Source organism: Chenopodium album, chromosome 1 (assembly GCF_948465745.1).
Source record: "Chenopodium album chromosome 1, dcCheAlbu1.1, whole genome shotgun sequence".
In the NCBI taxonomy this organism is placed as follows: domain Eukaryota; kingdom Viridiplantae; phylum Streptophyta; class Magnoliopsida; order Caryophyllales; family Amaranthaceae; genus Chenopodium; species Chenopodium album.
In genome coordinates this window covers 67,291,470-67,307,984 of record NC_137834.1, presented here as the reverse complement: position 1 = coordinate 67,307,984, position 16,515 = coordinate 67,291,470, and the positions used below count along the sequence as shown (strand labels likewise).

The 16,515-nt window shown below is 34.1% G+C and overlaps 1 protein-coding gene across 1 annotated transcript; it reads left to right on the top strand.

Moving 5' to 3' along the window:
• The first annotated feature begins 2,195 nt into the window (after window positions 1-2,195).
• Window positions 2,196-15,757, top strand: LOC145557396 (glutamine--tRNA ligase-like). The gene is made up of 23 exons (XM_081618581.1): window positions 2,196-2,737; window positions 2,837-2,887; window positions 3,066-3,137; window positions 4,474-4,573; window positions 4,685-4,780; window positions 5,016-5,077; window positions 5,203-5,304; window positions 5,400-5,486; window positions 7,245-7,397; window positions 7,484-7,539; window positions 8,320-8,410; window positions 8,492-8,578; window positions 8,757-8,954; window positions 9,037-9,135; window positions 9,334-9,465; window positions 9,568-9,704; window positions 11,943-12,042; window positions 12,116-12,211; window positions 12,364-12,464; window positions 12,541-12,646; window positions 14,257-14,346; window positions 14,420-14,549; window positions 15,268-15,757. Exons 1-23 carry the CDS (start codon window positions 2,603-2,605, stop codon window positions 15,360-15,362), a joined length of 2,376 nt encoding a protein of 791 aa, XP_081474707.1. The 5' UTR covers window positions 2,196-2,602; the 3' UTR covers window positions 15,363-15,757.
• The last annotated feature ends 758 nt before the right edge of the window (window positions 15,758-16,515 follow it).

Here is a 16,515-nt window from a genome sequence, read left to right as displayed (position 1 = left end):
ACTTGGGCCTTGATGGAGGCCATGATTGTTTCATAAAAAAGAAGATCTCGAGATAGTTTAATTCAAAGTTGTCATGTAGCAGTTTGAAGGTTCCTAATGTACGAATTGATGTTCATTATCCTGAGACTCATTACTGATATTCAGGATATAATACTAAATAAATTAAAAGATAATAATTTTAGGTTTTGGTATGATCTAGTTGTATCAAGGTCATACAAAATGTATGATGTCTATGATATATGGGGAAGTAGAATAATATTCAACACCAATTCCAGAATGGGTATTGTGTCAATTCATCCACATTCACTGGAATGGAGGGCACCTTATGTAGCAGAGTACTACAGAGCTTGGGATTATGGGATGTTTTATAGTATTGTACCATTTTCTGATAATAATACTACGTTCTTAGAGAAGCTCACGAAATTCCAGAAGTATGTTTTTAGGAGAATTTATGAAGCAACAAGATATAAAGGAAGAGTTGAACAAGTCCAAATGCAAAGTGCAAACATTGAAATGGTTGAAGGAAAAATTAACTCTCCTCATTTCCTGATCATGTTTGAAGACATTCATCGCAAAATCAAAGATCCAATCTGTATCCAGTAGAGACGAGTAAAAGATCCTGTGAAGGCAAGAGCTTATGGATTTTTCTATATTGCTCAGTATCTTAACCAGTTCATAGCGTTAAAAGAAGAACCACCGGTCATAATACATGTGGCCATGTGGGAAATACTACTATAGTAGCACTAGAATGGTTAAGAAGTTATTTAGAAGAAGGAGTATTACATGGTGAATCAGTGTATGATTATCTCGAACGAAATGAAGCCGGGAGATATTTATCCTTAGAGTGAAAAGAGCACTTATTGAAGATCTTTGTCACATGGGATGAATTCTATGCTTCTAAATGTGTGATGGATCTAGGTATAGAAGAAGACAACCCAATGTATGTCCATTATAAAGACAGTAAGGACAACAAAGGTAGTCTATAAGATATGATGGAGTCTTGAGCCCACACCAACAATTATGTATTCTACTTTTACTGTAGTAGCACGTTTTATTTGTTTTAAAGAATCTTTAGAAAAATAGTGAACGATATTCACTTGCTGAGTCATGGTTTTCTGTAAGCCATAGAAAGTGTTGGTGACCTTTGTGAGCCTTCCCCTATATAAAGGGTATTAGGCAAAGAAGTGAAGGCAGAGTTAGAAGAGTTAGCTAGAGAATTACTCTGAAAGATTTAGAGAGTCCTCTAGAGACACATACTCACTTTAAGAGAAAGATTGGTTCTCCATCTCTCTTAAAGTAGAAAAAACTCTAGTTCAACTTATGTCTGTTTAAGCTTTCAGTTTGTGTGTTGTAATATATGAGTGTTGTAATCTTTTCAAATTAAATAAAAGTTTTGTTCAAGAAGGGAACCTTACCCCCTTGAACCTTATATATTAAATGAGTTATCTTTCTGTTTAAGAAGTTCCATCTTAAACACAGTAAGATTGTTTAATTAGAGATTACGGTCTAAGGTAGGAAACGAATTAGATCTGTGCTGAGCCTGATTTAAGGAAGACAGGGTTGGGGTTAGTTACCTTGATAAAGCCGGAAGCTCAGAACGCCGGAGGTTCCATTGTTGCCTATATGTTCAGGTATTGGTCAAAACTCTCTAGTTAAAGAATTATTATTGCGGAGCATGGTGGGCTGTTAAACTGTTAAAATAATTTATTTTGATGTATAAGTAGTAGAGTTGTGATAACTAGTATCGTTAAAAGTCATTAATCAAGAAACAAGCGAACAATAATTGATATTAATATATAAATAGGTTCGTTGGTATCAAAAAGGTATTCGATAGTATCAAAAGAAATACCATTTAAGAGTTCGTTGGTATCAAAGAAGACTACCATCTAGCCTTGACTTGGTTGATGTTGGTATACCGTCGACAATAAAATCAGTACCAAATCACCAATGACAAAAGTGTTGGTTACAGTACAAATGAACCCCACTTGGTAGAGTCCAAAGTGGACTCAAGTAGGTAGAGACCAAGAAAAGCTCGAAAAAAAATGACAACTCATTAAAAAAGGGTAATAATATTAAAAAATACAACCTTTAAATAGAGAGAGGCATTGTATTTTGGTTTACTTAAAAAGAAAATGAAGCTTTGTATTAAGGGAAGGAGGGAGTATTACTTTCTCTCTCCTCTTCAACCTTTTCTTTTTCATTATTTTTTGGTAGTAGTAGTCTCCATTACCATCTCTCAATGAATGACAAAAATGATTGAATGCACTCACTTTATTAATTTTTCTAAATAACCGCGCATAACTCTAAACGTAAAGAACAAAAGGGAACGGAGGGAGTAGAAAGTATTCCTTTGTCCACCAAAGCTTGAAGAGTGCATTTGTGCTTGAGTATCACGCAATGCTTACAACTTTAACTGCCGTAGCATAACTTTCACTGTCTAAAAAAACGGACTCGTTCAAAACCAAACATCGAGCCCGTTGGAATTTCAGCCGCGCGCATTGGATATTAACTCACTAGTCACTACACTAACCCATTTTACATTCCGCCGGAGATTCGTCGCCTTTCGCCGGAAATTCTTCCTTAAACCCTAATTTCGTCCACTATGCCGACGAAATCGCCGGTAAATCCCGAAAATGCGGTGGAGCTTTTCCTGAAAATTGGATTAGATGAACGAGTCGCTCATAATACAGTCGCCAACAACAAGGTCACCAATAATCTATTGGCTGTAATCGATGAGGTAGTAATTTTTTCATTTTTCGTCCATTTTTTGCTCCAAAAACTGGAATTTTTTCGGAGTATTTTTTGATTATTTGTTCTCACTTTTGGTGGAATCTAGGCTGGTGTTACTGATGGATGCAATCGAACTACAGGAAATCTTCTTTACACGGTGAAATTGATTGTTTTGAGAAATTTAATTATGTGTTAATTTCTGTAATTTGATTTCATTTTGTTGATTATTGCTTGGAAAATATTTTTACAAAATGTTTCTGTTATAATGGTGGATTGAACATATTGTTGAATTGGACTTGTTTGTTTTTATTGAAATTGGTTTGTTTTAATGGTAGGTTGCCACGAAATTTCCTAGCAATGCTCTTGTGCATCGGTCTGTATTAGCTGAATACGTTGTTTCGTCCAAGGTGAGCTACAATTCTATCAAATGTGTACATAATTACATATTATCTTGATGAGGTGATGCAATTGTAATATTTTGCTTGCATATTGACTAAATTAGTGTTAGTTTAGTGAATTATATATGTTGTGATCATAATATTATTGTATGAGTAGCTTTGAGAACAGTGTTCAGAATCTACAACTAGTGAAATATTTGTAAAAGCAAAGACGGATGAATTATAATGATCAGCAACTCGAGATTCTGATGTGCGTTATATTTTATTTGACAAAATTGAGGTGAAATAAGTCTTATATATCCTTTCTATTTAAAATAAGTCCTAAACTTTGGCAATGTCATTTGCTTGCAAAAACAAACCTTTCTGCCTCATCATTCCAATGTCTTTATAGAGGCTCTAACCCTAGGTGAGCTATGGGCGATCATACAATATATATGTAATGCCTTACCCCAACAATAGTTAAAGTGTAATTTTCGATTGATTCATAATGTTTTCTACTAAGTAATACTACCTCCGTTTTTATTTAGTTGACACGTTTTGACTTTATCACTATTCACACACTTCCCTTTGACCGTGTTTTGTGCTTTATACGTAATGAAAAATATAGTAATGAGGAATCTTGTTAGATTCGTCACGTTATATACTTTCAAAATATCAACTTTTCATAATTTTTGCTTATCAATAATTAAAGATATTAATGATTGAACAAGTGCATTGGCAAACGTGACTAAAGAAACGTGTCAACTTAAAAGAAACGGAGGAAGTAATTGATAAGAGTAAATTTTAAAGTGATTTTAATTTTCCTCCAACCTCCGTCAAGATTATGAATAGTGACTCTCTTCTCACTTGAAAGACAAATTAGATTATTTTTTTAGTTCTTCTTACACGCTACTGCCAGAAAATTTTAACTTTGACATGATGTCTGGTTTTCGTGAGTCTATTTTAATAGCATATGGAGTATCCTGTAATGAGTTTGGGGGAAAGAAATGGAACTTAACTTGCTAACAGAGGAATCAATCTTTAGGAGTCGGACACAAAATCACTTTTTATATACTTCATTCGTTTTAAAAATTACTTTAGTAAATATTGATGTGTTTTATGTTTCATTGTTTGGTGTGAGCTACAAGTTAACGTGATTGAGTGTCAGCATATTCTGAATTCTGAAAACTTGAAGCATGTAACTCAATGCAGTGTTTTAAGAAACGAAATATGTTAACTTTATTGGACTGAGTAGTCTTTGTGCCTTATTTATTTATTTTTATTATTATTATTATTTATTTTTATTATTTTATTTTTAAAATTCAAAACGTATAAATGATGCATTGATAATTTTATTGTTTTGTAGATTAAAACACCAGCTCAATTGGAAGCTGCTTTTACATTTTTCTCAGATATTGGTCCTGAGAAATTCAGCTTCAATGACTTTGAAAAGGCTTGTGGAGTTGGTATACAATTATTTCTTGATTTTTTTTATTAGAATGAACTTTTTGAATTTGGTGATCCTAAGATTTGTTGCTCTTTATGCAATAATATATCTCTCTATTTTGGTTTGTTAGGTGTTGAAGTTTCTAATGAAGAGATTGAGCATACTGTTGGTGAAATACTTGAAGAGAGTAAAGCAACAATTTTGGAGCAGCGCTATAAAACAAATGGTTTGCATTGTTCATATTGGGCTATTATGCATTGGAGTAGCAGTTCCTTTATACCTGTCCCTTTATCATTTTTGTTTTTCTTCAGGAAGGGGGAGTGGGGGGAACAGGGCTTATCTTGAGCATATAATGTTATTTCTAACCAAGTCCTGTATTCTCTATGTTGATCAATTGTTTCATAATCGTGCTTTGTTATTGTATGATTGTCTGCTGACATGTAATTATATATCTTTGTCAGTTGGTGACTTATTTAGACGTGTTCGAGAGAGACAGCCATGGGCTGATCCAAAGATTGTTAAGGTCACTCTTCCTTTGCTCGCTCAACTTATTTTAGACTAGTCACATAGATTAAATTGTTGTACTACTTTTTTGAGTGAAATGTGTGTGATCTTATGGAATATGGATCATGCCTCTGAATATTGCAGCAAGTGGTAGATACAAAGCTACGGGAATTATTGGGTGAAAGAACTGCAGCAGATGATGAAAAGCCAGTAAAAAAGAAAAAGGAAAAGCCTGCTAAAGTTGAGGTAGGCATTTTCTTCCAGTCTACAACCTATGCTTTGAGGTTCAGGCTTCATTGTAATTTGTATGATTATTTATTCTGCTATTGCACATTTTGTAGGAACAAGCTGCTGTTACTCCAGCACAGCCAACTGAAGAAGACCTTAACCCATTTTTAAACTTCCCATCACCAGAAGAAAATCTTAAGGTAGAAAATTTTCGCAGGCAATTTTTGTCATTTCATTGCTTTTATTCACTGAAGAATTATCCTCTGCAGCCCAAGTGGTGATACAAAATGTTTTCTATCTATTCATGTATGCTCCCTGAAATTAGATAGAGAGAGCCACGGGCTGGTATAGCTTTTTGATTAAGTAATAGGTAAAATAATAAATTGCATATGAAGGGAGTATATATTTCAAAAGAATATTCTGTAATCTAAATATTGTTTCCTTTTTAAAATTAAATATATGGCATTCTAGCTTAGGATAATATTAAGTGTTTAAGGATTACGGGGTGGTGCCACGGGCTGGTATAGCTTTTTAATTAAGTGATAGGTAAAATGACACTTAATTGTATACGAAGGGAGTATATATTTCAAAAGAATCTTCTGTAATCTAAATATTGTTTCCTTTGTTTAAATTGAAAATATGGCATTCTAGCTTAGGATATTTCTAAGTGTTTAGAAATACTAATATTAGACACTTGTTGCAGTGGAATCAGACATTTATTGCCAAAAAAAAAAAAAAAACAATAGGAACTGGGAAACTGGTAAATGGTTCTTTTGTTATATACTTATATACTCATATTAGCAATGCTATTAATTTTTTACTAAAGAGAATGCAATCCCAGACCTTCGAGTGGCTGGAGACACTCCCACAGGCCACAGAAGTAAGAATAAAAATAGAAAAATGACTAAATAATTTTTTTCTTCTAATTTCGCGTTACTTATAGTTCTCATTATTGACATGATACCCAAAGCTAACTTAGTTTTGAAAATTCCTGATGTCACCTTTTAACTTCTTCTTCAAGGCAATATTTGTCAAAACCTACATACTATTGGTGACATATCTAGCTTAGGGTGGGTGTGCTGATGCATTACATGTTTCTTGTTTTAAAGTTTTTCAATAGGTCTTGGTGTCAACAACACTTTGTTGGGATGTTTGCAGAACTTAGATTAGAATTGTGGGCCCTTATTTATTTATTTAGTTGACTGTCTTAAAATAAGCTAAGTCAAAAGTGCTGTAGGATGCTTTTTACCCCTTCCGTCCCTTATGGGCAATTTTCACGGGTATTAATCAACATTATAAGTAGTAAAAGTATATTGGAAAGGTAAATTTACATTGGGTATGCAAAAAAGTAGAAAGAGAAAGTAATTTACATGGAAAAGTTAAATTTGCACAAATATTGTTGCAAATTGGAGGGAATTTTGATAAAAGATTAATATTAATGGTACTTGAAAAAAGCAAATGGGACTATAATTAGCCATAAGGGACTATCAATAAGGGACGGAGAGAGTATTTTTTTGGGACATGTTTATTATTTTTTTTCTTGGTACAATTGTGCGCATACTTTAATTCATTGTGTTGTGATAATGTTGTTAGGATCACTTACGCTTTGTTTGGATAGCAAAGAAGGAAAGAAAAGAAGGGGAGGGAGAATGGAGGAAGGGAAGGGAAAAGAAAGGGAGGGGGAGGTGAGCTCCATTTTCCCTCCAAATCTCTCCAATTTTGGAGAGATTATGGTTATTATAGAGAGAGGGAAAATAGATCCCTCCCTCTCCTTCCCCTTCCTTCCCCCCAATCTTTTACCCAAACAAGAGATTTTGTCCCCCTCCATTTCTCTTCTCTTCTTTTCCTTCCATTTCTTCCTATCCAAACAAAGTGTTAAGGCCTGTGCATAAGGCCTATGATAAAAACATTCTTGCTGCTTTCGGCTAAGATTTTGTTCTTTGTCTTGTTTATTTTAGGTCCACACTGAAGTTTTCTTCAGTGATGGTTCTGTCTTAAGACCTTGCAATTCCCGGGAGATTCTTGAGAAGCACTTGAAAGTGACAGGGGGCAAAGTTTTTACTCGCTTTCCACCTGAGCCAAATGGGTACCTTCACATTGGTCATGCTAAGGTGATTTGCAACTGGCTGCTTTTAATGTAGCAGAAGCCTGAAGTCTTTTTGTTGAATGGAGCATAACCTATTCCTGAAATGCACAGGCTATGTTTGTTGATTTTGGATTGGCAAAGGACAGAGGAGGAAATTGCTATCTAAGGTGAAATATTTTGTGATTTAATATTTTTATGAGTCGCTATGTGTTTGAGATACTATTACAACTCTTATTCCTGTTGATTGATGTATTTTTTGGGCTTTATGATGTCTACATGTTATAGTTTCATTGTTGACTTCTTGTCTCTTGGCTTTTGTATATTTGATTATGTGGGATTCATTTTGGGACTAAGGCTTTGTTGTTGATGTTGTTTGAAGTAAATGGATTGGTGAACTCTATTTTTTCCCTTTTGTTAATAAGGTATAAGTTTTTACGGAACTCGAGAAAATTGTGCAGGGTATAAGTATTTGGCTTGTTATTCATAGTTCCTCCTAAAATTGGCTTTCAATTTAGCATTTGTAGAATTAAGGAAAAGCTTTTCATGGAATATACTCTGATACAGTCAATTAAGCTCTTTAATGTGGAATTGGATTCCTTGATGAAAATTTTGACAATCGTTTGAAAATAAGGCAGCCTGTTTATACATCTTTTCTTTTAATTGAGGGAATTGGCTTATATGATAAGCATGGTTGTTTTTGCTTTAAAAATTATGGCCATGTGGGTATGTCTACACAAACTGCATATTCTAACTGCTTTTTTCTGTTGCTTCAGTATCTTATTGAAGATATTTAGAAAGAAAAACTCAATTATGTTGCATTACAGCCTGTGGAGTAACAATATTTTGTGGCTTTGCTGATGAAAGCAAAAAAAAAAAAAAAAAATGAACATTTTGGGATAATTGTATAGTACTTTATTAGATCTGATTCACCTTCTGGTTTAATTTAGATATGATGACACAAATCCGGAAGCTGAAAAAAAAGAGTATATTGACCATATTGAAGAAATAGTCAGATGGATGGGATGGGAGCCATTCAAGGTATATAATTTTCACTATTCATGTTTGTATAACAGTACAAACCAGCTCAAGTATTCACTTGTCTCTGCTGTTATATTGCAGATAACTTATACCAGTGACTATTTCCAAGATCTGTATGATTTAGCTGTCGAACTCATTAGGAGGGGTCACGCATATGTTGATCATCAGGTTGCTATATTCTGCCTCTGCTTCTTTATCTTGTCTTTTACATATATACGTGCAACCTTTTCCATAACTAACCTTTGACATGCCATCTCTTAAATGGTCACAGTGGTTTACAAAGTTCCTCTTACTTTCTTTAGGTATTTTCTTGAAAAATTGTTTCTTTTTGCGTGTTTAATTGCAGACTGCTGATGAGATAAAGGAGTATAGAGAAAATAAGATGAATAGTCCATGGAGAGACAGACCGGTAAAAGAATCTTTGAAACTGTTCGAGGAAATGAGAAGAGGAATGATTGAGGAAGGAAAGGCAACACTGAGGATGAAGCAAGATATGCAGAGTGACAACTTTAATATGTACGATCTTATTGCATATAGAATCAAGGCAAGCATTTGTAACTTTTTATTTGTATAACTTATTGATTTTAATTTTAAATTTTTTCATTTGATTTATATTTTATTTGCAGTTTACTCGTCATCCTAAAGCAGGAGATAAGTGGTGTATATACCCTAGCTATGACTATGCCCATTGCATTGTTGATTCACTTGAAAATGTGACTCACTCGGTATGTATCTTTACTACAAGTTATTTTATTTATTAAATTGTGCTTGCATCTTAGGTATCCACCATTTTATTAGTGCTTTGAGTATTTTTTGTTCCTCTCCCATGCAATTTATGCATAGGTGTTACTCTTAAAAAGTAAATTGTGGGTAACTGGGTTTTACCTCATATTTAAAAATAAATACCAATTTTCTTAATGCAGCTGTGCACGTTGGAATTTGAGACAAGGCGGGCTTCCTACTATTGGTTATTGCATGCACTTAGCCAGTATATGCCCTATGTATGGGAGTACTCGCGGTTAAATGTTACAAACACAGTGATGTCAAAACGCAAAGTAAGCTTATCGATCTGTCGTTGATGCATTCAGCTCATCAATAGTGTTTTTCTTCTGCAACTACACAACTTTCTGAAGCTGATTTCAATTTGGTGTTGACAGCTTAATCGCCTTGTCACGGAGAAGTATGTTGATGGGTGGGATGATCCACGATTGATGACGCTTGCTGGTTTGCGCCGTAGGGGTGTAGCACCAACAGCTATCAATGCATTTGTTAGGGGTATTGGGATCACTAGAAGGTGAGATCTTTTTCCTTTTATTTTTCTTTCTTGCTCAGAAGCTACTGATTTGGGTAATTGTGAAATGAAATTTTGGCATTGGTGATTGCTGTGTCCCAAAATTAATTCCATATTTGGCCTTGTAAAGTGATTTATGTTGCTAAAGATTTTTTAGAGAAAGGATATTAAAATAGTATGCACAAGTTATAAAAGTGGACATTAGTTGTTGTGATAAAGAGATAGGTCATAGGTGTAGGAAAATAAAATTTAGGAAAATTTGTCTAGAAGGGACATATATGTTCACTTACTAGATTAACTCTCGTGCGATGCACGGATATAATAAAATAATTTATAATTGTGTAAACTTCAAAGACATCAGTCAAAATATGTAAAGTCTTTGTATTACATACGATATTATTAACATAAACCAAATTGCAAAAATTAAAATAATATAAACAAAAGAAAATTCATGTCTACAATAAAATTTTGCGAACTTTGTAATTAGTTGGAATAATCACACATATAAAAGGTTGATATTTGTTTTCCTTAAGATTTTAAAAAGGTTTTTAAACGAAAAAGTTTTGAAAACTAAAAAGTTTAATGTATTGTATTAAACTACTTTGCAATAAGTAGATTATTTTTTTTTTAAAAAAACATAAAAGGAAAAAAAAAAGTTTAGGCGGGAAAAAAATGAATGAGAAGCTGACATGTGTAAAATTTGAAAAAAGTAATGATGTCAGCGGTTTTTACTTTAGTGATATTTATAGATTTGTCTAGAAAGACCTTATAAATTTAAAGTGGTGTAAAAGAACCTTATAAGTTTGTTTTGTTGTTTGGAGGGACCTTGACGTTGGAATCCGTCCATTGACTTTTTTCTCTGGCGTTGACCTCGCACGTGACTTAAAAAAATAACCCCCCCTTTTTTTTCCACTTGTCCCTCCAATTTCTCCTTCTCTCTCCTCTAATCCCCAATTTCTTTCTCTCTCCTCTAAATTTCCTTCTCTCTCCTCTAATCCCCAATTATTCTAAACTTAGCTTAATATGAATTGCAAACCGAGTACTACGTATATTTAGTATGCTTATGTTATACGAAATATAAATTCAACGACTATAAATATAAATTTAGAGCATTCTGTTGACAGCTATTTTGGCATTAAATTATTACTATAAAGGAAAACACCAAAAGTTCTCAATGCTGAATCAAAATCACAATTCAACTCCAAATATTTCAACTGAAAACACATTTGATCTCTACTTTTTAAATTTCACTTCAGAAACGAATTTTGAAATTAATTTAGCCTTCAGAACCCTAAATTACATAATCGATTAAATTCAAGCCATATTTATACAGAAAATAGGTTAACAATTTCAATCGAAAACACACTGAATAACATATATTGCTATACTTAGAAAAATTGTAGCAAATAATTGGAAAATTGAGCAATATAGAAAAAATTATGGCGAAATTGAGAACAAAAATTGAGGATGAGCAGAGGAGAGAGAAAGAAATTGGGGATTAGAGGAGAGAGGAGGAATTGGAGGGAAACGAGGGAAAAAAGGGGAGGCTCATTTTTGTAAGTCACGTGACAGTCACGCGCGAGGGTCAACATTGGAGAATGACGTCAAGGTCCCTCCAAACAACAAAACAAACTTATAAGGTCGTTTTAGACCACTTAAAATATATAAGGTTCTTCTAGACAAATAAGTGAACATAATGTCCCTTCTAGACAAATTTTCCTAAAATTTATGTATTGCATGCCGTGTTATTTTTACATGGAATTTTGGCTGCCACGCCCATATCAACATAACACGACAAAGATGTGGGTATGAATCCGTATCCGACACTTTACCTTGTAATTGACACTTTTAACTGCTTTAAAATTTGAACCTTAATTAAGATAAGACTGAGGATTAGAGGGCATTGATGATAGATTAAGATGAGCTCAATCTTCTAGGAGCTGATCTAAAATCCAGACAACAATTGAGAAACTTCTCTCTTCCTATCTCTTCTCAACAGCTAAAATTTAGATAAATCTTTTCAGAAATTATGTTACAAATTTTCAAAAAATGTGTCTTCATATCCATGTCCATACTTAGAACAGTGCATGTGTCCGTATTATTTAGGCAAGTCAATTCAGGCTCTCTGATATTTATCTGTAACGGCGCTCATACTCAAGTCTTAACTCTTAAGTAACATGGATAATGGAGTGTACGTATCTTATGTGCAACTCCTAACATTTTAGATTTTCCTACTTGCAGTGATAATAGTTTGATCCGTGTAGATCGCTTTGAGTATCATATACGAGAGGAGCTTAATAAAATAGCTGCTCGCACATTGGTTGTCCTACATCCCCTAAAGGTTTGTATTTCTTTTGATCTCTTTCATATGATGGATATACACTTCCTTGTGTCTTATCGGCCTTTTGTTTTAGGTTGTCATCACCAATTTAGAAGCTGGTAAAGTAATTGAACTCGACGCAAAGAAGTGGCCAGATGCTCAAACCAATGACACCTCAGCTCTGTACAAGGTCAGCAATTTAGCATTGAAATTTTTCAGATGAAAAAAGGGATGCTATGTAATGCATTTAAATGGAATCACCTAATGTGGCCTTCCTATTTATAATTTTCTTTCGTACTTGTATCTTATTGTTGGGTTTGGCCTGAAGTAGTTCATGTACAGGTTCCTTTTTCCAATGTGGTTTACATTGAAAATTCTGATTTTCGGATGAAAGACTCAAAAGATTATTATGGTCTGGCTCCTGGAAAGTCTGTCTTATTGAGGTATGGATATGGAGGAACTTTGATTAATTTCTCTACATAATTGGGTAAATATCTCATCACACATGTATAAATACAGGTATGGATATCCCATTAAATGCACTGATGTGATCTTTGGCCCAGACAATGAGACAGTAGTTGAAATTCGGGCAGAGTATGACCCTGAGAAGAAAACGAAGCCAAAGGTTATTTTCTCACTCATTATATGTCACTGCCATTTTTTAATAATGCAGCAACAGTTGTGATCGCAGTGATGCTCACGTTATCTTGGTATCAGATATCGTGCATCGGATTGCGAATGTTGCAACATGAATGTGGTTCCTTTGTAGAATTCAATTCGTTCTTAAAAATCATGATTCTAGAAACAATACTAGCATAATAGTTACAAAATTCTGGTAAATTCTTGAATATATTAAAGGTTTAAAGCCGTTATTGGAGTAAAAAGTTGATAAAAGTTGAATAATTGTCTAAAAAGCTAGGTATCATAGTGGTAGCGCCAAAATTGGCTTATCGGTTGACTCGGCCTAAATCTCGGTCTATTTTAAAAACTGGCACAGTGCTGAAAGTATCGGTGCTGGTACAACTAGGCCGATACGATAGGTTGCGGTTGAGTTTTTCACCATGCTAATTGTTAGTTTGTTACTTGATTATGACATTTAGGCTGCAATAAACTCGGAACAAAAAGGGAGGTTCACTTTTGTAGGGGTTGCTCTGGATCATCATTTGAAATATGGTTTTATCTGGTTGAAGAGAACAACACTTTAATTTGGTCCAAGTGAATGATTAATCGGTGATAATGGTAAGGGGTTCAAATGCAATTTTGCAAGTGGATTCCTATGTCAATGTCAATTATTAATGCTTGTTCGCCCCAAGTATCACATTATCCTCATAAAATCCTATTACACCTTGAGATAAATTAATGTTTGGGAATGAAGTTTATGGGCATGGGACTGTTCTTACAAAAGTTCATACAAATTCTACTTTCCTTTCAGCCTTGCTCTAGTAGCTTAGAAAAATATGCAAGTTTGACATGCTTAATGTTATTTAAGATTTGAAGAGCATAATGCAGAGGTTTTTGTTATGGTAGATCAGTGACAGCCAGAGTAAAACTGTCACATTGCTTAACATGAGCCACAATGATTGAGAATAGTACTAAGATGGTTCATATAGCCGGACCCCATTTATGGAATTAAGACGTTCAAGCAGAATTAGAATAAAAATTATTTTTGTGAAGGACTTGATGTTGTCATTGCATTACCAGCTGTTGGAAAAGTTAAAGTTTTTACCAATATTTCTGATCTACTGGAGGTTTTTTGAGCAGTTCAACGATCTTGGTTTTGTTTTTTGAAATTTTAATATTATATAGAAAGATGTAGCTAGATGCTTTGTTGTTATCATCTCCCAGTGCGAGTGACATTCTTTTAATTCGTCACATTGCTTAACATGAGCCACAATGATTGAGAATAGTACTACAATGGTTTATATAGCCGGACCCCATTTATGGAATTAAGACGTTCAAGCAGAATTAGAATAAAAATTAGGTTTGTGAAGGACTTGATGTTGTCATTGCATTACCAGCTGTTGGAAAAGTTAAAGTTTTTACCAATATTTCTGATCTACTGGAGGTTTTTTGAGCAGTTCAACGTCTTGGTTTTTTTTTTTGTTTTTTTTGAAATTTTAATATTATATAGAAAGATGTAGCTAGATGCTTTGTTGTTATCATCTCCCAGTGCGAGTGACATTCTTTTAATTCGTTGCTAGAAATGAGCTGATTGGGTATTGCTTGAATTCTTAGGGTGTCCTTCATTGGGTTGCTGAGCCTTCTCCAGGCGTCGATCCTCTGAAAGTTGAAGTTAGACTGTTTGACAGATTATTCCTTTCTGAGGTAGGTGATTTCTTGTCTAGCTGTATTCAACTATTCATTGCCTCTTTTCATGAACTAATCTCCGATTTTATAGAATCCTGCTGAACTTGATGACTGGCTTGGTGACTTGAATTCCAACTCCAAAATTGTCATACCTGAGGCATATGCAGTTTCCATTCTTCAAAATGCAGTACTTGGTGAGAGATTTCAATTTGAACGTCTCGGTACGTCTGACTGGTCCACTTCTAAGTAATGGTTAATATAATTGCAAGGCCTATTCTACATATAATTCCTGGATATGCATTACATATTTACATTTTGCAATCATATTTATAGCACTTTTATGTCTGCCTGTTATACCTATTGCCTTGTAATTGGAACATTCATGAATTCTTGGCAAGTCATTCATTGACAAAGGCTACAATCTATTTGGCTTAACTTATTTTCATTTTAGTTGAGCTTATTTATGAACTATTTTTTCAGACCTACATAAAATTTTGAGCTTATTTTGTTCAAATAAGTCAAAGTAAATTGAATGGAACGGGGCCAAAGTTAGATTTTTCCCTGCCAGTTATGTCCTTGTCTATAATTTTGTTATTTTACATTATAATTCCTCGGCTTTTTTTATCATCACTTGCAACATACCCTCTTGGTACACACATCAAAACTTCAAAAGAGAGATTAGAGAAGGTAAATTGATAAAATAATTAAAAATGTGCCTGAAAGAGTTCAGCTATTAAGGTTAGGTTATTTTTAATTATCTGTTACCTTCTCAAATCTATATCTTACAAACGTGCCAATGGGGTATGTTGCAAGTTAGAAATACAGAAGTAGATCATCACTACGAAATGGACTCTTTGTAGCTCAATAAACTTCCTATAAATGTTGACAATTATCAATAGTTTTGTTTAAAATTTGTTAAATATTTATCTTTGGTTTCAGGCTATTTTGCTGTTGACAAGGACTCCACGGCAGAGAAATTGGTGTTCAACCGGACAGTCACATTAAGGGACAGCTACGCCAAGGGTGGTAAGTAGCCTTCAGGTCTTGTCATCTTGAACTTCTGGTAAATTTAAATACTTTTACAAAATTTTGTATGAGTTGAAATGTTAAAGAGAGGGGAGAATCGTAGCTGAAATAGTGTCAATGCTGTCGTTTAGTGGTTCCTGATTTGTATCTCCACACAGCACAGTGCGAAATTGTCATTGTGTGTTGGATTATCTGTAAAATTTGAGGGAGATGGGGGATAAGGTTAATTAGGGGCCAATTACACTTAGCAACCTTCTCTGTATAAAATTAAGGTGCCAGTTGATCAATCTTCTCTTTCAAAACAAAGGCTGTTTTGGAGTGGAGTTGTTGACATATAGAAAACCTCTGATTCTTTATTTGGCTAATCTAAGTTTAATGAAAGATCTTACTCCTTGCTAATAAAGCTTGTCAACTTTTACGAGTATTTTATTTTATCGTATTTGTCTATTTATTTATACTTAGTATTTTTTTAAAAAATAATTTTGTTAGAGATATTAGGCTTGCGATGACTATAATGAGGTCCATCATTGGGAAATTGTGGCTATTTTATTTGTTAAATTGGACCCAAACGCCAACCAAAGCTATTCCTATTGCCATGTTGATTGAGTGTGAAACTGCTAAAAGCAATGCAGAAAGGGACTTCTGTGGTGGTGATTTCGAATGTGGATGCTGTAGCAGTCTTCGTAACACCCTACATGGTCTCTCAAAACAAAAGTTTCATATGAAAGAAAACTTCTTACATGCCCAGCTGCCTACCCTTCTTGTTGATCATGGGATGCATATATAATTACACACGAGACAATATTAATACTATTTTCTGGATTTGGCCGAAAGCTTCAATCATTTTGGGGAAAAAACATGCAAAATAACAGGAATTTGAATTACTATGTCTTAGAGAAACTGCAGGAAACATTTCTATTAGTGTACTTGGAATTAATCTAATGCATTTGCTCCCACTTCTAGATCAAATGAGAAAAAACTTTCAATCCCTGCCATTTTTCCGGATGTGATTGAAAGGCATATTTGATGAAAATTTGTGTTATTGAGTCAGTTCAAGAACCGTTTTACTCCCAAGGAAGAAGCGTACATACTACTCCGTAAGTCCGTAGGAAAGGTTTTATATAGTTGGTTCTTGGTTGGGGATTCACCTTGTGATCCGCG